This window comes from Salvelinus sp. IW2-2015, linkage group LG1, assembly GCF_002910315.2.
Source record: "Salvelinus sp. IW2-2015 linkage group LG1, ASM291031v2, whole genome shotgun sequence".
Lineage (NCBI taxonomy): Eukaryota > Metazoa > Chordata > Actinopteri > Salmoniformes > Salmonidae > Salvelinus > Salvelinus sp. IW2-2015.
In genome coordinates, this window is record NC_036838.1 from 56,381,948 (window position 1) to 56,406,633 (window position 24,686).

General features: G+C 42.8%; 1 protein-coding gene across 14 annotated transcripts in view; it reads left to right on the forward strand.

The window, feature by feature from the left end:
* LOC111970716 (neuron navigator 1) overlaps positions 1-24,686 on the forward strand; it is a 127,837-nt gene that overhangs the window by 60,072 nt on the left and 43,079 nt on the right. For 13 of the 14 annotated variants that reach the window (XM_070446004.1, XM_070446015.1, XM_070446027.1 and 10 more), the window contains 2 exons: positions 13,736-13,877; positions 22,068-22,380. In XM_070446004.1, coding sequence (XP_070302105.1) covers positions 13,736-13,877; positions 22,068-22,380 — 455 coding nt within the window. Of the gene's footprint in view, positions 1-7,281; positions 7,517-13,735; positions 13,878-22,067; positions 22,381-24,686 lie in introns of those variants that run through there. The other variant, XM_070446038.1, reaches the window with a different exon arrangement.

The following is a 24,686-nucleotide window of genomic DNA, read 5'->3' on the forward strand; positions in this document are numbered from 1 at the left end:
GATATGACTGTAGCCCTGGGGGCATGTCTAATAAACAGACCAGTAACTAATGATATGACTGTAGCCCTGGGGGCATGTGAACCGTCTCTGTATCATGTCAATGATGTCATGTCATCAGTCAATTCCCACTGGGGCCACCCATACCTACAATGTATGCTTTTGTATCAAAGAGTCTACTACATGATGTATATCACTCACAGAAGGGGGTGGCAGGTAGCCTAGAGGTTAGAGTGTTGGGCCAGTCACCCGAAAGGTTGCTAGATCGAATCTCTGAGCTGACAAAGTAAACATCTGTCATTCTGCTCCCTGAACAAAGCAGTTAACCCAATGTTCCTAGGCCATCATTGTAAATAAGAATTTGTTCTTAACTGATTTGCCTAATTAAATGAAAAATAAAAAAGGCAGGCAGCCTCCATTAGCCATATCAGGGCTAGGTTTATTTATTTTATATATATATTTTTTTATTTTAACAAGGAAATGCCATTGAGACCAATACCTCTTTTCCATGGAAGCCCTGCATGTACACCAATCATACAACATTTACAAATACAATGTAACAAAAACATAAAACCCCGATATTTACAAGCCGTGTGTCCCTGTGATGTGGATGTTAGGTAAGGGAACTCTCCTGTACTGTCTGAGGTCTAGTCTGACTCATGGAGACTGCTGTGTTGCTCTTGTTTTCCAGCCCAGTGGTTGGACAGAGGACATTTCCACAGGGATATAGCTACAGGGTTCCAGTTTCAGATGGACTCACTGATGCATTTCAGAACCATTACTGTTTTACTGCTACTGTTAATGGAGCTGCTTTGCTGTGCTGTACCGCCTTGCCTTGCCTTGCCTTGCTGATGCCAAAACAATCCTGTTAGCTATGCCAGGGTTAATGTAAGATCAGTGATCTACTGGTGCAGTGCATCACTGTCTTTCTCATTCATCTATTGATTGAATAAGAGGATAAATGGACATAATACACTAACTGAACTGCAGGGTGAGCCACTGGACACTGACTTTGATCCTCCGAGCGCTGCTTAGACACTTTTATACCCTTTCTAATGCATTAAATTATGCCACTCCTCATGATAAAGTTCTTGAATATAAACTGAATAATGAAATTGTGTGGACAAATTGTGCACAAATAGAACACAATATAGAAAGACTATACTGGCTAGACACCATCTGCAGACAAATATAGCAATGAGACCCAAGTCATTGTGCCAATCACTCTGGACTCATTGTGCCGTCTGCTGGAATGATTGTGTCGTTGCACCATTAGGCTTGGGAGTCATTATGGAGTAGAGATGTCAACAATGCTATTATTTAGGAAAATGGATTGAGCTCATACGATCTTTATCCAGGTTGTTGAGTCAAGCCTTTTTAAGTAGCAGTCGCTTCCTGGATGCCTCAATGGTTCTCCACAGGCTAATCAAATCAAAAGTGTGGTCAAAGAGCAGTGAATATAGCTTTCTACAGCGTTCTACAACAGTGTCTGGATACCTGGCTTTTACTCTGGACTGGGCTGAAGATTAAAGGTTTTATTCCATAGTACTGTACGGTGTAGATGAAGAGGCTCAGCCACCTATCAATATTTTAGCTGTGCTTTAATGCACTATCTCAGCCAATGCCAATTCTAGATTAATATTTAAGAATCATTCTGAGGGAAGGAAGTACAGAGCTCTATCTCTTGTACCCCTGTACGTCTCTCCCTCTCACCCACTCACCATCGCTCCACCCGTTTCATTTAGAACAAAATTAAAGTGTCTCTTTTTAGATTATTAAAGGCAGGGGTATACCTACTAATTTCAACTAAACATCAAACTTGGATTTGCAAAAATGTTAAGTAGAAGAGACAGCTTTGCTCTTTACCTTTTGATCTGGTCCAGCAGGAAGAGCTGACAGACACAGATAGATAAAGGCCACAGCCATATGAAGGTCAGGATATGAAAGCAGCTTCCTGTCTGCTCTCATGCAACCTACAGAGAACAGCAGTTAACCAAAGCAAAGAGAGAACAGCACATGTTATGTGTTACGGCCATTGCCTACACGGTCATTCTCACTGACAGTGGAAATCAGTGTTTAAACAGCTTGTACATATCCCAGTCAATACTGCTATGTTATTGAATGGTGAGTCGTGACCTAAGCAAACATTTTGGAGAGGTTATTTCAGACACAAGCCATTTGGTCAAGAGGTAATGACAATATTAGTAGTTACACGTACACCTTAGTAAAGGTTACGTAGAGGATAGTTGAAAGTTTGTTTAACAGCACTCTGAAATGCTCAGATAAACAGGAGACGTAAAGCATGTATAGTACTTGTATTCATGCCTGTTATACTGCAGCACCTTTCAAAGGAAGCAGGAAATACGTCTCCTGGGAAGGGCTTTCCGTATGAGCATAATGTTTGAAAAGCACTTCACAAATACAGTTATTATCTTTATTACGATACACATTCAATTTGATTAAGTTAGAGTCGTTATGGATGAGGAAGGGATGAGGGTCGCTGACTGAATAAACATGAACAGCAACAGGGAAACTGATTTTTTTAATCAGATCGTTTGTACTAAAAGATCAGGGTATGAGTATCAAGAGATACAGGGAGACTGGGCAGAAATCTTCACATTGCCAGTTGTGTGGCTGGTGCTAGCTGATAACAGATCTGTTGTGTGGCTGGTGCTAGCTGATAACAGATCTGTTGTGTGGCTGGTGGTACTGACTAAATCTTGTTGTGTGGCTTGTGTAGCTGATAAAGATGTTGGTGGCTGGTGCTAGCTGATAACAGATCTGTTGTGTGGCTGGTCTAGCTGATAACATATCTGTTGTGTGGCTGGTGCTAGTGATAAAATCTGTGTGTGGCTGGTGCTTTGAAACAGATTCTTGTGTGGCTGGTGCTAGCTGATAACAGATCTGTTGTGTGGCTGGTGCTAGCTGATAACAGATCTGTTGTGTGGCTGGTGCTAGCTGATACAGATCTGTTGTGTGGCTGGTGCTAGCTGATTAACAGATTGTTGTGTGGCTGGTCCTAGCTGATAACAGATCTGTTGTTGGTTGGTGCTAGCTGATAAAGATCTGTTGTGTGGCTGGTGCTAGCTGATACAGATCTTTGTGTGGCTGGTGCTAGTGATGACAGATCTGTTGTGTGGCTGGTGCTATCTGATAACAGATCTGTTGTGTGGCTGGTGCTAGCTGATAACAAATCTGTTGCTGTGCTGGTGCTAGCTGATAACAATCGTTTGTGTGGCTGGTGCTAGCTGATAAAGATTTTGTTGCGTGGCTGGTGCTAGCTGATAAGATTTGTTGTGTGCTGGTGCTAGCTGATAACAGATCTGTTGTGTGGCTGTGCTAGCTGATAACAGATCTGTTGTGTGGCTGTGTCTTAGCTGATAACAGATCTGTTGTGTCTGGGTCCTAGCTGATAACAGATCTGTTGTGTGGCTGGTGCTAGTGAACAATCTGTTGGTGTGGCTGGTGCTAGCTGATAACAAGATCTGTTGTGTGGCTGGTCCTACTGATGACAGATCTGTTGTGTGGGGCTTGCAAGTGTGGTGCTAGCTGTATAAAGATCTGTTGTGTGGTGGTGCTAGCTGGATTAAGATATTGTTGTGGTGGTGTCTGCGTAAACTGTGTGCTCAGCTGATAACAGATCTGTGCGGTGGTGTGCAGATGATTAAGATCGTTTGGCTGTGCTAGGATAAAGATCTGTTGTGTGGCTGGTGCTAGCTGATAACAGATCTGTTGTGTTGCTGGTGCTAGCTGATAACAGATCTGTTGTGTGGCTGGTGCTAGCTGATAACAGATCACTGACTGTTTAGTCTGTCCCAACTCAGGAACTACCATGGCAGATATCTGTGTACCCACTGTGTACCCATGACATTTATTTACACACTCTTGCTCCTTCTATGTGTAAAATCTCGAAGGTTGTCACAATGAAAAAAAACATGTGGAAATAGGTTGCATGCAAACATATCTAGCTAGCTTGGTTAATGTGATGATGATGATCCCTGAGACTGTATTCATATTTTGTATAAAAAAATTTAAAAAATGGGTGTGAGGGGGTAAATTGATCCCGGCCCACAGTCCGCCAGTTGCCCATGCCTAGATTAAAGCCTGAACAAATAATAAACGAATCTCTGGCTTTTTTGTTCAGTGTTCCAACTTCTTTCTGTCTCGAATTAGTCATTTTTGAAGTTTTTCTTGGTAAGCCCTTTTGTTGGGGAGGAAACTTCTTGGCCCACACAGTGCACCTCCCAAAGTTGTTGGCCCGTCGCTCCTCTGACCTGATGACATCACGTTGAGAATGCTCTGTTACTAATGAGGGGAGGGACCAGGATAACGTTTTCCGAGGTTCCTCATGCCCTGCTGGAGGTTAGATTATGTTGTGGTTGACTTAGCCTTGTGAGTCATTCAGTACACAGAGTTACTGGATGCTAGTCTACCCAGCCCATGCCTGGACTTTCCACCCTGGTCTCAGAAAGTGAATAATGTTTTAAAATAGGTTAAAAAGAATAGGCCAGGGCCCTTCAACCCTGTTTCTAGAGAGCTACCCTCGTGTAGGTTTACTCTCCAACTCTGTTCCTGGAGGGCTACCCTCGTGTAGGTTTACTCTCCAACCCTGTTTCTAGAGAGTTACCCTCGTGTAGGTTTACTCTCCAACCCTGTTCCTGGAGAGCTACCCTCATGTAGGTTTACTCTCCAACCCTGTTCCTGGAGAGCTACCCTCATGTAAAGTTACTCTGTCCAACCTCAGTTGTAACCAATCTGATTCAGTTTATCAACCAGTTAATTATTAGAATCAGGTGCACTAGAATAGGGTTGGAGTGCCCGGTTTCCCAAAAGCATTTTAAGTTCATCATAAAAACCTTCGTAGGAGCATCTTTAAATATCGTTTCACTTGAAAACGCTTGTTATTTATCAAGGGGCTCAGACCACTTGTAGAACAGCTAAATGCATCGTTAGATAATTGTTTGCCCATCCACATCCATTTATACACTGAAGATCTCCGCTAAACATAGAATCAAGATGTTTATCTGTTTCTCTGTGACCAACGATCATTTCAGAACGAAGTTGACTACACATTCAAAGTTGCATATGTCTTTGCAATAGTCCAGTGTGGCTCAGTTGGTAGAGCATGGCACTTGCAATGCTAGGGTTGTGGGTTCCATTCCCATGGGGATCAGTATAGGAGGGAAAAAGGGTGAAAATGTATGCACTCACAACTGTAAGTCGCTCTGGATAAGATCATCTGCTAAATGACTAAAATGAAAATTGTTACAAACTGAGATGACTGCATTAAAAGGTAAACACAGGCTACATAGTCCTATATATTTCAATCATATTGAAAGCACTTTCATGTTCATCCAATCGAGTTCTATTTTGCTAATTGTAGGCTACTGTCTGTAATTGTTGCCTAAATATATTTCATGATGAGTAGTGTGCTCAATGATGTGCCAAATCTGATTTTTTGCATTATTATAGGGTAGGCTAAGCATTGAAATAAGCCGCCTGAATATTTGCAGACATATAGATGATAATATATCTCTAGAAGCTGATCCGTCGTCAGTACTGAGGAATAATTATAATGTTAAGGTAAGATGTGAATAGAGAATAAAGTGTACGATCTGGGTGAACTTGGTCATCAGAATAAACACACTGTTTCAAAGCATAGTGCATGTCATGTTTGCCTAAGTACAATGGAATTACTAGGTGTTACACAGGATGTAGCTAGTTACAATGAAGTGTACCTTGAGGGGTACTTACTTGTTATTAATGTGTACTCATACAGTACATTACCCACCCTTACAACCTGGCCTTCAATTTAAAGCTTCTGGAAGTTTCACTTAATTTCTGTACCTTATTGTGAAATTATGATAATATATCTCTAGAAGCTGATCTGTCGTCAGTACTGAGGAATAATTATAGTGTTAAAGTTAAGATGTGAATGGAGAAAGCTGATCCAAGAGCAGCCATGCCAATTGGCCTCCCGAGTGGCGCAGCAGTTTAAGGAACTGCATCTCAGTGCTAGAGGTGTCACTACAGATCCTGGTTCGATTCCAGGCTGTATCACAACCGGCCATGATTGGGAGTCCCATAGCGCGGCGCACAATTGGCCCAGTGTCTTCCGGGTTAGGATTTGGCCCAGGTTAGGCTGTCATTGTAAATCAGAATTTTTCTTAAATGACTTGCCTAGTTAAATAAAGGTTCAATAAAATAAATAAAAAATGAAGTGGAACTTCCAGATGCTTTGAAACTAGTAATTACATGTACTATGCTTTGAAACAGTGTATTTTTCCACATCTGGGATGACACTCTTATTAGATCCCAGTCAGTGAGGTTGACCTACTGATCATGTTTTTACCAGCTGAACTAAGTTAACCCAGATGGTACACTTTAAAATGAAGTGTTACAGAACGTTCTTTCTGCGTGTTTTGAGAAACACATGTCCCATCTTTGGCCGTTGTAGGAATGATGCATCCTCAAAACACTCATAACTCCAAGTTCCAATGCTATCGGGAACCAGACCCGGGATGTTAGCTCTCCAGGAACACAGTAGAGCCTTGGAAGAGGCTGTGGAGCAGTAAGTATTTAGCTACAGTAACACAATGGGTGTATTTATTGTAGCCTATTAGTGTAGTGGTCTATTCTAAGTCTAAGTGAACATTAGTTGCTTCTCTATGTTCTCATGCCTAGTTAAAGAAAGGTTAAATAAATGTTTTTAAAAAACATATTTATATAAATATATGTTCTCATCTCTCCTCCCTGGTGGTCCTCTGACTGAAGGTCAAGCAGGGAGGGTACTCAGTCAAGCTGTCTTCCTGGAAGGCGGTGTCCCTTACCGCTCCAGTGTTCCAGCTTAGCAGGAGGGGGAGCAGAGAGAACAAAACTTAGCCCAGAGAGAGTATTTAAAGAGCTTATAGTCGGTTATATTGATTAGATTTATATCCTCTGAATATTTTAAGCGTATGTAATGTTGACATATATGGCCTACAGCAAAGGAAGGTAACTTCCAGATTCATTCTGTAAAATTATTTCTCTGTACATTTGACGTATTGTCATCTTAAACATAATAGCCCAGTGTCATATGCCATGTTATGTAATATCTATGTTAACCCTAGAGGGCAATATTCAAGGGTTATTGAACAATTAGTTTATTCAAGTAGCTATAATGGTGGTGTTGATGATATGATGTGGGTTTACATGTGGCAGTTTTGGGAACAGCTGTTAGCCATCAGGAGAGGGAGAGTAGGGGGGTCACTTTTTAGCCTCTTACTTGGGGGTGTTTCCCAACTGGTCCGCAGTCCTTACTGTATGGGGAATAGGAGGTTGCTGCAATAAATATTTGAATGGAGCGTTGAGCCTTCCTTGAGGCTTCATGACGTTACGTGATTATTTTTCTTCTAAATGCTTTTTTATGTCAGAATTGCGCGAAAATGAGCGGACGTGTACTAATTGGGAAAGTGCCGCCAATGCGGAAGCGGACTGCGCCCGGTGCGAAAAGGACAATACATTTGACTTCGGGTCCAAGGTAGGCACTAAGCGTTGATGATTATAACAATACAGAACATCGTGTAACACCATCAGACAATGTACTGTAGCTCTGTACATTTTTCTCAATACTGTGAATGCATGGAATTTGAAAGGTGTGTGTATGACTCAAGAGTTGACCAATGAACTGTTTAGAATGTAACATTGTGCCCATTGTAGCTTGCTCACCTGATGAAATGATGGTAATTAGACTGGCAACTGTTGAAAAACAAACAAAAGCATTGAAAAGAGACATTTCAGTTGTTGTTTTTTCTAATTGAAAAAAGCCAATTATGTGATTTTTTTTTATGTTATTGAAATCAATCAACTGAAATGCATAGTTGCAGTTTAACAGAAAAAAATCACTCATCAGTTTATTTTATCTATTCACAGCAGCTTTCCCAATGGACATTTCGAATTTGCATATATTTTTTAACCTGTAATAGAGTTTTGATAAATTACTAGCTTATAGGCTATATAAATACTGACATTTTCTAAAACGTATATATCTGTATATAGGCTACCTGCTGGGTCAAATGTTCAAATGGATCTAGAGCAAGTGACTCAGAGGCAGACAGTCAACATTTTTCTTATCAAGCAAAGCTCTATACTTTGGCAAGTAAGCACTGAGGTCTTGTTAGATGGAGAGTTGGCACTTGTTTTTCACAAGCAATTATGGGATTGGTTAAAAGAACACCCTCCATGGTGGAATTGTAGCAACAGTACCACAGCTACAGTATCTGGGTAATTGAAGATTCATTGAGCGTTCAGCCACAGGTATGCGCTCCCAAGAGTCATGAACTGTGATTTTGCCTAGCTGTACTGTCTGCCGTCCTTCTTTCATTCCTTCTTTCAGTCCAAATACATACAGTGCATTCAGAACTTGTTCACACCCCTTTCATTTTTGCACATTTTGTTGTGTTACAAAGTGGGATTCAAATTGATTCAATTGTCATTTTTGTCAACGATCTACACAAAATAGTCTATAATGTCAAAGTGGAAGAAAAATTCTAACATTTGTCAAGTATTCAACCCCGTGAGTCAATACATTTTAGAATCACCTTTGGCAGTGATTACAGCAGTGAGTCTTTCTGGTTAAGTCTCTAAGAGCTTTGCACACCTGGATTGTACAATATTTGCACACTGTTCTTTTAAAAATGCTTCAAAATCTGTCAAATTGGTTGTTGATCATTGCTAGACAACAATTTTCAGGTCTTGCCATAGATTTTCAAGCAGATTTAAGTCAAAACTGTAACTCTGCCTCTCAGGAACATTCACTGTCTTCATGGTAAGCAACTCCAGTAAAGATTTGGCCTCGTGTTTTAGGTGAATTTGGCCTTACTGAAAGGTGAATTTGTCTCCCAGTGTCTGGTGGAGCAGACTAATCCAGGTTTTAGGTGAATTTGGCCTTACTGAAAGGTGAATTTGTCTCCCAGTGTCTGGTGGAGCAGACTAATCCAGGGTTTTAGTGAATTTGTCTCCCAGTGTCTGGTGAGCAGACTAATCCAGGTTTTAGGTGAATTTGTCTCCCAGTGTCTGGTGGAGCAGACTAATCCAGGTTTTAGGTGAATTTGTCTTCCCAGTGTCTGGTGGAGCAGACTAATCCAGGTTTTAGGTGAATTTGTCTCCCAGTGTCTGGTGGAGCAGACTAATCCAGGTTTTAGGTGCTTAGCTCCAATATGTTTATTTTTTATCCTGAAAAACTCCCAGTTCTTTTTATTCAGGACAAAAAGTGAATTGCTTTGCCACATTATTTGAGGTATTACTTTAGTGTCTTATTGCAAACAGGATGCAAGTTTTGGAATATTTGTATTCTGTACAGGCTTCCTTCTTTTCACTCTATCAATTAGGTTAGTATTGTGGAGTAACTACAATGTTGTTGATCCATCCTCAGTTTTCTCCTATCACAGCCATTATACTCTGTAACTGTTTAAAGTCACCATGGGCCTTATGGTGAAATCCCTGAGTGGTTTCCTTCCTCTCTGGCAACTGAGTTAAGAAGGAGGCCTGTATCTTTGTCGTGAATGGGTGTATTGATACACCATCCTAAGTGTAATGAATAACTTCACCATGCTTTAAGGGATATTCAATGCCTGCTTTACCCATCTACCAGTAGGTGTCCTTTGCAAGGCATTGGAAAACGTTGTGGTTAAATCTGTGTTTGAAATTCACTGCTCGACTGAGGGACCTTTTAGATAGTTGTATGTGTGGGGTACAGAGATGAGGTAATCATTAAAAAATCATGTTAAACACTATCATTCCACACAGAATGAGTCCATGCAACTTATTACGTGACTTGTTAAGCACATTTTTCCTGAACTAATTTAGTCTTGATATAACAAAGGGGTTGAATACTTATTGACTTATTGAATCATTTTTAATATTTTTTTTTATTAATTAATAAACAATTCCACTTTGACATTATGAGATATTGTGTGTAGGCCACTGACAAAAAATCTAAATATTATCCATTTAAAATTCAGGAAATAACACAACAAAATCTGGAAAAGGCAAGGAGTGTGAATACTTTCATAAGGCCCTGTAAATTGAAAATATTGGAGGTGCACTTGAAATAACTTGGAGTTTGCACTTTTGGGACTTTCCCATTGTTTCCATAGACTGGGCAATCTAAATCAAGTGCAGCTAAAGTATTTGGGATTATATGACACAGGTCTGGTTGTTTCAAGGACTTGACCATTAATGGTTTACGCACCTTTTACTATCTCGTGACATCTATCGGGTCAGACGATCCACATGTTACCACACACATCAATAGTGGGACTCTCCAATAGTGTGGTGCAGCAACAGTGGCTTTAAACCTGTTCAATGAATCCCTGTGTATGTGTGTGTGGAGGAAGTTCTATGTTGTTTTATTAGGTGTGATGCCTGGGTGCTTATCCAAATGGACCACTTATTAGCCTTGCAGGAATGACATCAAAGTCTCATGGTAGTGTTGATCTTTCTCTGTATAAGGATGCTAGTGGTTTGTTTATGTAGTCACAGCTATATGAATATGGTTGACATAAATTATTATAGCGCAAAATGTCACACATTTCTCTGCATGATTGTTGATGTTTTCAATTTATTATGGTTGATTGAATCAAGTGAAATCATTGTTAGGTTTAGTATCCCTACAGTATGCAGAAAGTTGTCTTTTAGCAGTCAGATCATCTAGTAGTCTAGCCATGAACATCTAGTGCATTACACAATGACAATCTTTTGGTAACCAATAAGAGTCCTCTTGTTGCACACAGCTGGTCCCAGTTTGTGCTCCGCTAGGGAGGAGGGGAGAATGTAGATCATATTGTTCCCCCCTCCCTCCCTCCTTCACCCACCACACAACCCCTCCCTCAATCTTTCAAACCAAAACATTTCCTCAACGACAGAAATTCAAATAATAGCACTAACGCATGAATCAGCCGGTAAGCTTGGAGCAGTGCCACGGAAAACAAAAAGCTAATTTCCACCCCAAAGTATGAAGTACAGTAAGTGGTTATGTACCTCCCACCCTCCTTGTCTGAGTTTTAACTCTGAAATGTAAGCTCCAAAGTAGACACATGTTGCAATATCAACAGACTACAGGCTATACAGAGTTGCAGACCCTCCCGGTCTCTCCTGGATTTGCCATCCCCTTGGGGAGATACTGGACTCGACAGGGTCATTCCTTTGTAACAAACCACTGGCTAGAAACTACTGCATAAGGTGTGACTTTTCAAATATAAAAGACTGGGGTGAGTACCTGTGGATCTCTGTTAATCAGTTTAATAATGCCAGAACACTGAATGACTTGCCTTAAAGAACAGGCTCTCCCTCAAAATGTGATCTGGTTTCACCAGTGTGTATGAGAATAACATTTTCAGATCACAATGTAGAAGATGGAACCTTTCCTTGGACATCAACTCATCACACATTTAGGCCAAGTTGTAGTATTACTGTGAGCTGAGGTCCATGCTGTTCAGCCTAGTCCCGTGATGAATCCTTGCTGGTCTGTGGCTGTTCCAAGACTGCTGTTTATAGCATTGCTGCTTAGAGTGGCGACAAATGCGGCTCACCTCAGTCCTCTGTACAAAGTTTATAGACCAAGAAGTACATTTCAACCATTGCACATCACAAAACTCTGCTTAGCATTCAATATATAAACCCCCAATCTTGCCATCTTCAATATCTATTTTCTCCAAGCCAGCTAGACATAAAGCTAACAGATCAGACGGATGCAATATTCCTACTATTCTTGAAAGGATATTAAAAGTTTTTTTAGAGGTTTGGAAAGGATATTAACTAATAATTGCCACTAATTTCTGTGGACTATCTTTAATGAGATGGTTGTGTTTGAGAACCACCTACGGAGAGCACTGCAGTGCAGCAACACAGATCAGGCTTAGAACTCTTAGCTCCACAACCGCCAATTAAAACATCACTCAACACCCTGTCTCTGTGTTGGCCAACAGTTCTATGTGTCTGTTTTATATGTCTACCTGATGAGGGATGGAAAGGAAATAAACCCCTTAGTTTATAAACTGCTTTTTAGATTCATGTATCCACTTAAGGTGATTGGTGCTTCTGAGAAATGCAAGATTAATTAAGGGACTTTATACAATTTTGTGACCGACACCAACATATGCTTTTTGTCCTGTACATTTATGGTAGTAGTTCACTTCAGTGCGCAACATTATATACTGAAGTGTTCCAGTGACTGGTAGATTCTAGGTTTTACCCAATGCCCTTTTTGGGGGGGGACTCACTTCTCCGTAGCCATGTGATTAAGTCCAATTGCCTCCTCTGCCTCAGACTTTCTTCAGACTGTTTTTTTCTCCCAGTGTTTTCAACATATGCAATTCCATGTTCCATCACCCTGCTAATTGCAGAGTAGGAACCCACAAAGAGCCATTTCAACTCAGCCGGGAAGGAAAGCACAGACAGAGAAGTCAGGAATGACTTGGCTTTCTAAGAGTCTTATTACAGTATCTTCCTTTTGCTATCTGACACGTTTGTGAGAGAACATAACAGTTACATACATCTAAGAGGTACTTAACATTGCAGCACTCTTGAGATGTTTCTATTGAAACAATAAAGGCATACAAAGCTCGCTTTAGAACCCGGGTCTCCATTTAAAAAGTTGTATTGTCCTGTTCTGAGCTTTACATGACAATAATCGTCTCGACTACATCCTCCACCACTTGTTACATTCAATGACCTGTATTTTCAGTGTGAAATTCAATGACCTGTATTTTCAGAGTGTGAAATTCAATGACCAGTATTTTCAGAGTGTGAAATTCAATGACCTGTATTTTCAGAGTGTGAAATTCAATGACCTGTATTTTGAGAGTGTGAAATTCAATGACCTGTATTTTCAGAGTGTGAAATTCAATGACCTGTTTTTTCAGAGTGTGAAATTCAAATTCACTCATTCAGATTTATTCAGGGTTCCATTTGGTCCAAGTATTAGTTGCTGTCTTGTGAGCGAGCAACAGATTTTTGGGTTACAGTACCACACTGTAACTGCTCATCTGTGTGTCCACCTCCCTCCCTCCCCTCCCTCCCTCCCTCCCTCCCTCCTCTCACGTATGGGCCTCTCCAGCATCATCTGTCCCAGGACAGGCCAGGCCAGGTCAGGCAGGCGGGTGGCGGGATGAGAGCCCAGACCCACAGGCAGCTGTCACTGGGATTTCCCCTTCTTCTCTAACTCCCCTGTTCTATCGCTCCTTGGAGCACGCTATCCCTGAGCTTCTTGTCGAACCACTGCCACCCTCGCCCAGTCAACTTGATTTAACATAAACGTCCCGTGCTGAGGAAACTTCAGTCAAAGTGCCACTCATGGAACTGTAGTTTGTCACTGAGAGGATAAAGATAGTTCCTAGTTGTGTTAGAATCAAAGCAGCTGTGTGGTGCAACCTAGGCATCCCTTGTCTGATCGAACAGCATGTAGCTGGCCGTTACCATGGTATCCCTTCAGGAGGACAGATGGACAGTCAAAGCTGTTGCCAATTTAGACCTACCTTTGTCTTATCCTTTAATAACCTCCTCTTTAACTACGAGGGATTGGGTTAAATGTGGAAGACACATTTCAGTTGAATGCATTCAGTTGTACAACTGACTAGGTATCCCCCTTTCCTTTACTGTTAGATAGCTTTATAACTGTTATTACACAGTAACTATATATTCCCTTCTAAACAGTACCATGCTCTGCTTTATTATAACCTTTGACCCCTTCTTTCTGCAGTTGGGATGAGAGCAGCTCCATCAGCAGTGGGCTCAGTGATGGCTCTGTAGACAACCTCAGCTCCGAGGAGTTCAACGCCAGCTCCTCCCTCAACTCTCTGCCCACCACACCCCTCGGATCCAGACGCAACTCCTCTGCCATGGTGAGTGAAGGGCACATTCAACCACAACAGCCTTAGCTATGTTTCTGTTGTATCTCTGTAAACTATATAGGCTACTGCCTGCACACACACGGATCTTACTGGAGAAACTGTAAGCAGATACCCTGTGATGGTAGAGCAGTATACCTGGTATTTGACAGGACCTAAAAGCATAATCCAGCAGATAAAAAGAAACATCTTTATCAGTGTGAGTTATGGAAGAACACCGTTTTTCATCTATAAGTTTAGGTCAGTATTTCATGACTGACAATGAATCTATTTCCCTGTCAACCTGCTTTGTTTGACAAACTACTGTATGCGCACGCACACACACACTGTCTCACTGCTATAACTGGGAACAGATGAGAGCAGTCTACCTTGACTAGGTATGTGTATGACTCTTGCTAAGTTATATATATATAAGACTACAATTACCTAAGTTCTTTGTTCTCAAAGTTCAGGTTTGTATTTCATGATTTACATTGCACCCATTGCCTGTCTCTTTGTCCCCCTGCCTGTCTGTCTCCCTGCCTGCCTGTGTGTATGATTCACCCTCTGCAGAAGCGTGTCAAATCTGTCATTTGAGTCCCAAAGAAACAGTTCACACGGCCAACACCACAATGTCAATCAATCAGACATGGATGTCATCAATCAGACATGGATAAAGATGATGACATCATCAATCAGACATGGATAAAGATGATGACGTCATCAATCAGACATGGATAAAGATGATGACGTCATCAATCAGACATGGATAAAGATGATGACGTCATCAATCAGACATGGATAAAGATGATGACGTCATCAATCAGACATGGATAAAGATGATGACGTCATCAATCAGACATGGATAAAGTTGATGATGTCATTGTGCAGCACTTGTTTAGCATTATCCAGTCACTGGAAATCAATGTGATATTTTACATTTAATTTAACACTGCAAAATCATTCATCCAACTTAGTCTGTGGACATCTACATTGGATTGAAAGTCAATTTGGTTGAAAGGTGACACTTTTAGTAGGTGATCTCTCAGGTGGGAAAACAGTCACTGATATCGCTTCATAAGGCTCTTCTAATAGTCCTTTAGTGACCCCTTCGCTTATCCTTACAACACGAATGATCACGTCAACTTTCAGGAATCAACTTTGTTTTGAGAATTCAGATTTTCTTCTGTATCAGCGTGGCGTGGTAAGTACAGAGGTTCTCTTTATTTTAAATGTGTATTTTATTTCACCTTTATTTAACCAGATAGGCTAGTTGAGAACAAGTTCTCATTTACAATGCGACCTGGCCAAGATAAAGCAAAGCACTGCGACACAAACAACAACACAGAGTTACACATGGAATAAACAAACATACAGTCAATAACACAAAAGGAAAAAAAAGTCTATACACAGTGTGTGCAAATCAGGTAAGATAAGGGAGGTAAGGCAATAAATAGAACATCGTGGCGAAATAATTACAATTTAGCAATTAAACACTGGAGTGATAGATGTGCAGAAGATGAATGTGCAAGTAGAGATACTGGGGTGCAAACGAGCAAAAAAAATAACAGTATGGGGATGAGGTAGTTGGATGGGCTATTTACAGATGGGCTATGTACAGGTGCAGTGATCTGTGAGCTGCTCTGACAGCTGGTGCTTAAAGTTAGTGAGGGAGATATGAGTCTCCAGCTTCAGTGCTTTTGCAATTCGTTCCAGTTATTGGCAGCAGCGAACTGGAAGGAAAGGTGGCCAAAAGAGGATTTGGCTTTGGGGGTGACCAGTGAAATATACCTGCTGGAGCGCGTGCTACGAGTGAGTGCTGCTATGGTGACCTGTGAGCTGAGATAAGGCGGGGCTTTACCTAGCAAAGACTTATAGGTTACCTGGAGCCAGTGGGTTTCGCGATGAAAATTAAGCGAGGGCCAGCCAACGAGAGCATGCAGGTCGCAGTGGTGGGTAGTATATGGGGCTTTGGTGACAAAACAGATGGCACTGTGATAGACTGCATCCAATTTGCTGAGTAGAGTGTTGGAGGCTATTTTGTAAATGACATCGCCAAAGTCAGGATCGGTAGGATGGTCAGTTTTACGAGGGTATGTTTGGCAGCATGATTGAAGGATGCTTTGTTGCGAAACAGGAAGCCGATTCTAGATTTAATTTTGGATTGGAGAACCTTAATGTGAACCTGGAAGGAGAGTTTACAGTCTAACCAGACACCTAGGTATTTGTAGAAGTCCACATATTCTAAGTCAGAACCGTCCAGAGTAGTGATGCTGGACGGGGGGGCAGGTGCTGGTAACGATCGGTTGAAGAGCATGCATTTAGTTTTACTTCCATTTAAGAGCAGTTGGAGGCCACGGAAGGAGAGTTATAAGGCATTGAAGCTCATCTGGAGGTTAATTAACACAGTGTCCAATGAAGGGCCAGAAGTATACAGAATGGTATCGCCTGCGTAGAGGTGGATCAGAGAATCACCAGCAGCAAGAGCGACATCATTGAAGTATACAGAGAAAAGAGTCGGCCCGAGAATTGAACCCTGTGGCACCCCCATAGAGACATCCAGAGGTCCGGACAACAGGCCCTCCGATTTGACACACTGAACTCTGTCTGAGAAGTAGTTGGTGAACCAGGCGAGGCAGTCTTTTGAGAAACCAAGGCTGTTGAGTCTGCCGATAAGAATGTGGTGATTGACAGTCGAAAGCCTTGGCCAGGCCTATCAATACAGCTGCACAGTATTGTCTCTTATCGATGGACCAGGGTAGGGGTTGCCAGGTGGAAAGCATGGCCAGCCGTAGAAAAATGCTTATAGAAATTCTTAATTGTCTTGGATTTATCGGTGGTGACAGTGTATCCTAGCCTCAGTGCAGTGGGCAGCTGGGAGGAGGTGATTTTATTTTCCATGGACTTCTTTATTCTCCCAGAACCTTTTGGAGTTTGTGCTGCAGGATGCAAATTTCTGTTAGGAAAGCAAAGGCTAGCTTTTTCAAACTGCCTGTGTATATTGGTTCCTAACTTCCCTGAAAAGTTGCATATCGTGGGGGCTATTCGATGCTAATGCAGTACGCCACAGGATGTTTTTGTGCTGGTCAATGGCAGTCAAGTCTGGAGTGAACCAAGGGCTATATCTGTTCCTGGTTCCATTTTTTTTTGAAAGGGGCACGCTTATTTAAGATTGTGAGGAATGCACTTTTAAAGAATAACCAGGCATCTTCTACTGACGGAATGGAGTCAATATCCTTCCAGGATACCCGGGCCAGGTTGATTAGAAAGGCCTACTCGCTGAAGTGATTTAGGGAGCATTTGACAGTGATTAGGGGTGGTCATTTGACCGCAGACTCATTACGGACACAAGCAATGAGGCAGTGATCGCTGGGATCCTGGTTGAAGACAGCAGAGGTGTATTTGGAGGGCCGGTTGGTTAGGATGATATCTATGAGGGTGCCTGTGTTTACGGATTTGGGGTTGTACCTGATAGGTTCATTGATCATTTGTGTGAGATTGAGGGCATTAAGCTTAGATTGTAGGATGGCCGGGGTGTTAAGCATGTCCCAGTTTAGGTCACCTAACAGCACAAGCTCTGAAGATAGATGGGGGGCAATCAATTCACATATGGTGTACAGGGCACAGCTGGGGGCAGAAGGTGGTCTATAGCAAGCGGCAACGGTGAGAGATTTGTTTCTGGAAAGGTGGATTTTTAAAAGTAGAAGCTCATTGTTTGGGCACAGACCTGGATAGTAAGACATAACTCTGCAGGCTATCTCTGCAGTAGATTGCAACTCCGCACCCTTTGGCAGTTCTATCTTTTCGGAAAATGTTATAGTTAGGGATGGAAATTTCAGGGGTTTTGGTGGCTTTCCTAAGCCAGGATTCAGACACGGCTAGGACATCCGGGTTGGCAGAGTGTGCTAAAGCAGTGAATAAAACAAACTTGGGGAGTAGGCTTCTAATGCTAACATGCATGAAACCAAGGCTTTTACAGTTACAAAAGTCAACAAATGAGAGCGCCTGGGGAATGGGAGTGGAGCTAGGCACTGCAGGGCCTGGGTTAACCTCCACATCACCAGATGAGCAGAGGAGGAGTAGGATAAGAGTACGGCTAAAGGCTATAAGAACTGGTCGTCTAGGTCGTTCGGAACAGAGAGTAAAAGGAGCACGTTTCTGGGCGCGGTAGAATAGATTCAAGGCATAATGCACAGACAAAGGTATGGTAGGATGTGAATACAGTGGAGGTAAACTCTGGCATTGAGTGACGATGATAGAGGTATTGTCTCTAGAGACATAAATTAAACCAGGTGAGGTCACCGCATGTGTGGGAGGTGGGACAAGAGGGTTAGCTGAGGCATATTGAGCAGGGCTGGAGGCTCCACTGTGAAATAAGACAACAATAATCACTAACAAAAACAGCAATGGACAAGGCATATTGACATTGGGGAGAGGCATGCGTAGCATAGTTCTCTGTTCACAGGTGAAAAATGCTTTGCAGGCATCTTGTCACTCCTGGTGTTACTGTGGCAACACTGCTTCTTCCTGCTGTCCTTGTCCTCATCCCAGAGAGAGAAGAGTGATGAATTATGGGGATTAGTATTGCTGACTGAGCCATCTGTGACTATATCACATTAAGTAGGTGTGCTGTCAAGGCGTACTGTGCCCAATTGTTTTCCTCGGAGCCCCCCAATTCACAACAGGATACCCCATTAGATACGGTATGGTGCTCTCAAAGCAGCGACATAGTACCTACAATCAACTGGTCATATTTTGGGATGATAGCCTAGTACAGTATTTCCCTCTTATGGCTTGGTATAATGTTGTAGCTACTTAAAATCAATCAAATTTTAATGGTCACATACACATGGTTAGCAGATGTTAATGCGAGTGTAGCGAAATGCTTGTGCTTCGAGTTCCGACCTGCAGTAATATCTAACAAGTAATCTAACAATTTCACAACTACTACCTTATACACACAAGTGTAAAGGAATGAATAAGAATATGTACATATAAATATATGGATGAGCGATGGCCGTGCGGCATAGGCAAGATGCAGTAGATGGTATAGAGTACAGTATATACATATGAGATGAGTAATGTAGGGTATGTAAACATTATATAAAGTTCCATTGTTAAAAGTGACTAGTGATACATTTATTATATCCAATTTTTTATTATTAAAGTGGCTATAGATTTGAGTCAGTGTGTTGGCAGCAGCCACTCAATGTTAGGGATGGCTGTTTAACAGTCTGATGGCCTTGAGATTGAAGCTGTTTTTCAGTCTCTCGGTCCCAGCTTTGATGCACCTGTACTGACCTCGTCTTCTGGATGACAGCGGGTGAACAGGCAGTGGCTCAGGTGGTTGTTGTCCTTGATGATCTTTTTGGCCTTCCTGTGACATCGGGTGGTGTAGGTGTCCTGGAGACCAGGTAGTTTGCCCCCGGTAATGCGTTGTGCAGACCTCACTACCCTCTGGAGAGCCTTACGGTTGTGGGCGGAGCAGTTGCCGTACCAGGCGGTGATACATCCGACAGGATGCTCTAAATTGTGCATCTGTAAAAGTGTGTTTTCGGTGACAAGCCAAATTTCTTCAGCCTCCTGAGGTTGAAGAGGTGCTGTTGCGCCTTCTTCGCCACGCTGTCTGTGTGGGTGGACCATTTCAGTTTGTCTGTGATGTGTACGCCGAGGAACTTAACTTTCCACCTTCTCCACTACTGTCCCGTGGATGTGGATAGGGGGATGCTCCCTCTGCTATTTCCGGAAGTCCACGATCATCTCTTTTGTTTTGTTGACGTTGAGTGTGAGGTTATTCTCCTGACACCACACTCCGAGGGCCCTCACCTCCTCCCTGTAGGTCGTCTCATCATTGTTGGTAATCAAGCCTACCACTGTAGTGTCGTCTGCAATCTTGATGATTGAGTTGGAGGCGTGCATGGCCACACGGTCAAGGGAGAACAGGAAGTACAGGAGAGGGCTGAGAACGCACCCTTGTGGGGCCCCAGCGTTGACGATCAGCGGGGTGGAGATGTTGTTTCCTACCCTCACCACCCGGGGGAGGCCCGTCAAAGTCCAGGACCCAGTTGCACAGGGCGGGGTCGAGACCCAGGGTCTCGAGCTTAATGACAAATTTGGAGGGTACTATGGTGTTAAATGCTGAGCTGTAATCAATGAACAGCATTCTTACATTGGTATTACTCTTGTCCAGATGGGTTAGGGCAGTGTGCAGGTTGATTGCAATTTGTGTCATCTGTGGACCTATTGAGGCGATAAGCAAATTGGAGTGGGTCTAGGGTGTCAAGTAGGGTGGAGGTGATCTGATCCTTGACTAGTCTCTCAAAGCACTTCATGATGATGGAAGTGAGTGCTACGGGGCGATAGTCGTTTAGCTCAGTTACCTTAGCTTTKTTGGGAACAGGAACAATGGTGGCCCTCTTGAAGCATGTGGGAACAGCAGACTGGGATAAGAATTGATTGAATATGTCCTTAAACACACCAGCCTGCTGGTCTGCGCATGCTCTGAGGACACGGCTAGGGATGCCGTCTGGTCCGGCTGCCTTGCGAGGGTTAATAACACGTTTAAATGTTTTTCTCACGTTGGCTACGGTGAAGGAGAGCCCGCATGTTTTGGTAGCGGGCCGTGTCAGTTGCACTGTATTGTCCTCAATGTGAGCAAAGAAGTTGTTTAGTTTGGGAGCAAGACGTCGGTGTCCGCGACCGGGCTGGTTTTCATTTTGTAATACGTGATTGACTGTAGACCCTGCCACATATGTCTTGTGTCTGAACTGTTGAATTGCGACTCTACTTTGTCTCTATACTGACGCTTAGCTTGTTTGATTACCTTGCGGAGGGAATAGCTACACTGTTTATATTTGGTCATGTTTCTGGTCACCTTGCCATGATTGAAAGCAGTGCTTCGCACTTTCAGTTTTGCGCAAATGCTGCCATCAATCAACGGTTTCTGGTTGGGGAAGGTTTTAATAGTCATTGTGGGTACAATATCACCGATGCACTTGCTAATAAACTCGCTCACCGAATCAGCGTATACATCAATGTTGTTGTCTGAGGCTAACCAGAACATATCCCAGTCCACGTGATCAAAGCAATCTTGAAACGTGGAATCAGATTCGTCAGACCAGCGTTGAACAGACCTGAGCACGGGCGTTTCCTGTTTTAGTTTCTATCTATGGACTTCCCCACTAAACCAGTGTCCATCTTGTATTAACAGACTTCTGCTCAGGGACGCGTTAGGTGAAACAGCATTGTGTCCTTGTTGTTTTGATGAATGAGTCTTGCGCTGCTCAACAAAGAGGAGAGCAGAGGTGATTCAATAGAGTTGAGGTGAATTGTGCCCTACAGGAAGGTACTATATTGTTTTGGCCATTCCCAGCCTTGGCCACCGTGCTGAACGTTATTGTAAGGAAAGGTCAGAGTGAATCATTCTCAGCTGGTTCTAGTTTAATTGGACAGTTAATATTGTGCCTGCCCCGCAGACCACGAAGAGCAGTCGTTACGTAATATGGTAGCAGCGGCTTAGAAAGGGGAGGGCGTTGAAAAACATTGTGAAATTAGCTGAAGCAAAACTGGGGCATTTGGAATCGAGTACACTGTTAAATCAGCCCAGATTGACCAACCTTTCATGTAGCACGTCATCCACAATGCATGTCATGAGCATGTAATGTGGCTTCAGAACGCCAAGTCAAAAAGACTGATCATCCATGATGCACCCGCATTTATGGGATTTAAAGGAGAACATGATTCATCCTTGATTCATTCTTTCTATTAGTGACTACTGCAGTGAAAGACTCCTCAGATCATAACATAGTGACCGCAGTGAATCTCTGATGTTAAACAGTACAGGCTTATCAGTTCCTCCCACATGCTCTCTCTCTGAAATGCAGACAGACACTCAGACGAGACAGCAGAGATTACTGAGTGTAAACTGAGGTTCTGGCAGAGATAACAAACACAGTGTCTCATATGTACTGTACGCACACACGCACACACACCTGGCTGCCTCTCACATGATTCCTACAATTCCATTTTTTAAATTCAGAAAATTCAAGAATTCTTAAATCTGAATTTCGATAAATTTTCTTCATTGATTGAACTGAAATGGAATTGACATCAACACTGTGTTTACCATTGTGCCCATACAAATATAATTTTCCATTTGCAGAATACTTCATATCTCAATGGTTATGTCCCTATGTCCTTATGCAGCTCCGCACCGATGCTGAGAAGCGCTCTCTGGTGGAGAGTGGCCTGTCCTGGTACAGTGAGGATGCCAAGGCCGCACGCAAGATGGACGGGGGCAGCTACGAAACTGGGAGCCTCAAGACCGAGACCCCCAGCAAGTGGAGGAAGTCCTCCAGACCCATGGAGGGTGCTAGTGAGGACGCGGGGGTCAAAGGGGAACTGAGGAAGCCCCAAATCCTGGGTCAGCCAGGGAACTTTAATAAGAAGGGGCGCCACCCTCCTGTGGGCGTGACCTCACCCATTACCCACACCTCTCAGAGCGTGCTCAAAGTGGCAGGTCAGATTGAATAACATGTGTTATGTCTCTCTCGCTCTGTCTCTCTCGCTCTGTCTCTCTCGCTCTGTCTCTCTCGCTCTGTCTCTCTCGCTCTGCCTCTCTCGCTCTGCCTCTCTCGCTCTGCCTCTCTCGCTCTGCCTCTCTCGCTCTGCCTCTCTCGCTCTGCCTCTCTCGCTCTGTCTCTCTCGCTCTGCCTCTCTCGCTCTGTCTCTCTTGCTCTAAGGTCTTTCTCCCCTCTCTCAATTCAATTCAGTTTGCTTTATTGTCATGATGTAACAATGTACGTATTGCCAAAGCTTACTTTGAAAATGTACAATATTAACATAATTAATAATAATAATCAATATTGTCAACAGGACAATGGTAACAACAATAACCAAGGGTCAAAATAACCATACATTGAACAATAACAATAAGCATAGAGAACATGTGTAGGTTGCTTGGTCTGTCAGACACTGTGCCTTATCTTATGGCAGGGAGCAATGTAGTGCGCTGCCAACCCACAGCTCTCTGTGTGCCTCCCCCCAACAGGACAGATAGCCTATCCTCATCAGAGAAGTCTTTGAAACATTGAATAAGGGGAAATTAAACTCTCTGTTTCGGGTTCTGCTGTAGTGAAGTGGTTGCACAGCCTTTGTTTTCCTGTGTTTACCCTTCTCAATGGCAAGGCTGTGCTCACTGCTCACTGAGCCTGTACTTTCTCAAGTTTTTATTTTTTAATTTAAATATTTTTTAATCCCTTTTTCTCCCCAATTTCGTGATATCCAATTAGTAGTTAGTCTTGTCCCATCGCTGCAACTCCCGTACGGACTCGGGAGAGTCAAAGGTCGAGAGCCGTGTGTCCTCCAAAACACGACCCAGCCAAACCCCCCGGTTGCGGCCGGCTGCGACAGAGCCTGGACTCGAACCAGGATCTCTAGAGGCACGGCTAACACCACTGCCCCACTTGGGAGGCCCCCATCAAGTTTTTTCTAAGGTTTTAATCAGTAACCAGGGTAAAATTCTTTGCCACGGTGTACAGTCGATTTAGGGCCAGATAGCACAGCATTTTGCTTTGTGCTTGTGTTTCCCAATACATAATGAGGTTTTGTTTGGACTGTGTTGTAATTTGTTTTGATCTGATTGATTGGATGTTCTGGTCCTGAGGCTTCAGTGTGTTAGTAGAACAGGTTTGTGAACTCAGCCCCAGGACCAGCTGGATGAGGGTCCTGAGGCTTCAGTGTGTTAGTAGAACAGGTTTGTGAACTCAGCCCAAGGACCAGCTGGATGAGGGGACTCTATTTTTTGCTCAGCTCTTGGTATTGCAGGGCTTGGTAATGATATGAGAGGGGGTCACTGTATTTTAGATGTTTCTATAACTTAATTGCTCTTTTTGGAGTTTATTAATGGATATTTGCCTAACTCTGCCCTGCATGCATTGTTTGTAGTTTTCCTCTGGACATGTAGGAGAATCTTACAGAACTCTGCATGCAGGGTTTCAATGGGATGTTTGTCACATTGGTTGAAATCTTATTTTGCAAGTGGACCCCACACCTCGCTGCCATAAAGTGTAATTGGTTCAATGACACATTCAATTTGAGTTTGTTTTTTAATGGCGTAGAATGGCCTGCGTGTTCTGCATCATTAATGTGCCTAGTTGAGCTTATTTTTAACCCTACGTAATTGTAGTGTGTGCAGTACTATATATATTTTGTACCAATTGAGAACTTTGGTCTAATTCCCTGAGATCTGGATCTTCTCTGGAAAATCATTATTTTAGTATTTTTGGGGTTTACTGCCAGGGCCCACGTCTCTCTCTCTCTCTCTCTGCACTATACACCTTGTTGTTGGTCCAGTCCTGTTGAGTTGGCAGTAACTTAGCAATTTGATGATTTAATATGAAATCATTATTCCAAGTGACTGCTATACAGGAAAGGGTTTTTACTGTTTGCATTCATAAAGAGTGTGTTTGTGTTAAAGTAGAAGTATGAATGGCGTGACATCTTCGGGGGAGGAAACATGATTGTTAACTTGTTTTGCAAGATATCTTTGTCGTCCATAACCTCCCCTAAATGGATTCCACATGGAGAGTAGCCACTGCCAGCGGATATCTGCTTGATATCAAATGAAATGTTGAAAGTCTGTGCCAGAGTTTGATTGGAAGGCCTAGTACTGTACAAGAACACTGAGAAGAAATAGCAGTGTATTCCATGCAGAACATGGATCATCTCTTTGGGTTTCCCTCTTGGTTAATCTTCCCATGCTTCTTATCAAAGACAAATTCACTGTAAAACACTGTCTGTGAAGCATTCTTTGTCTTATAGCTT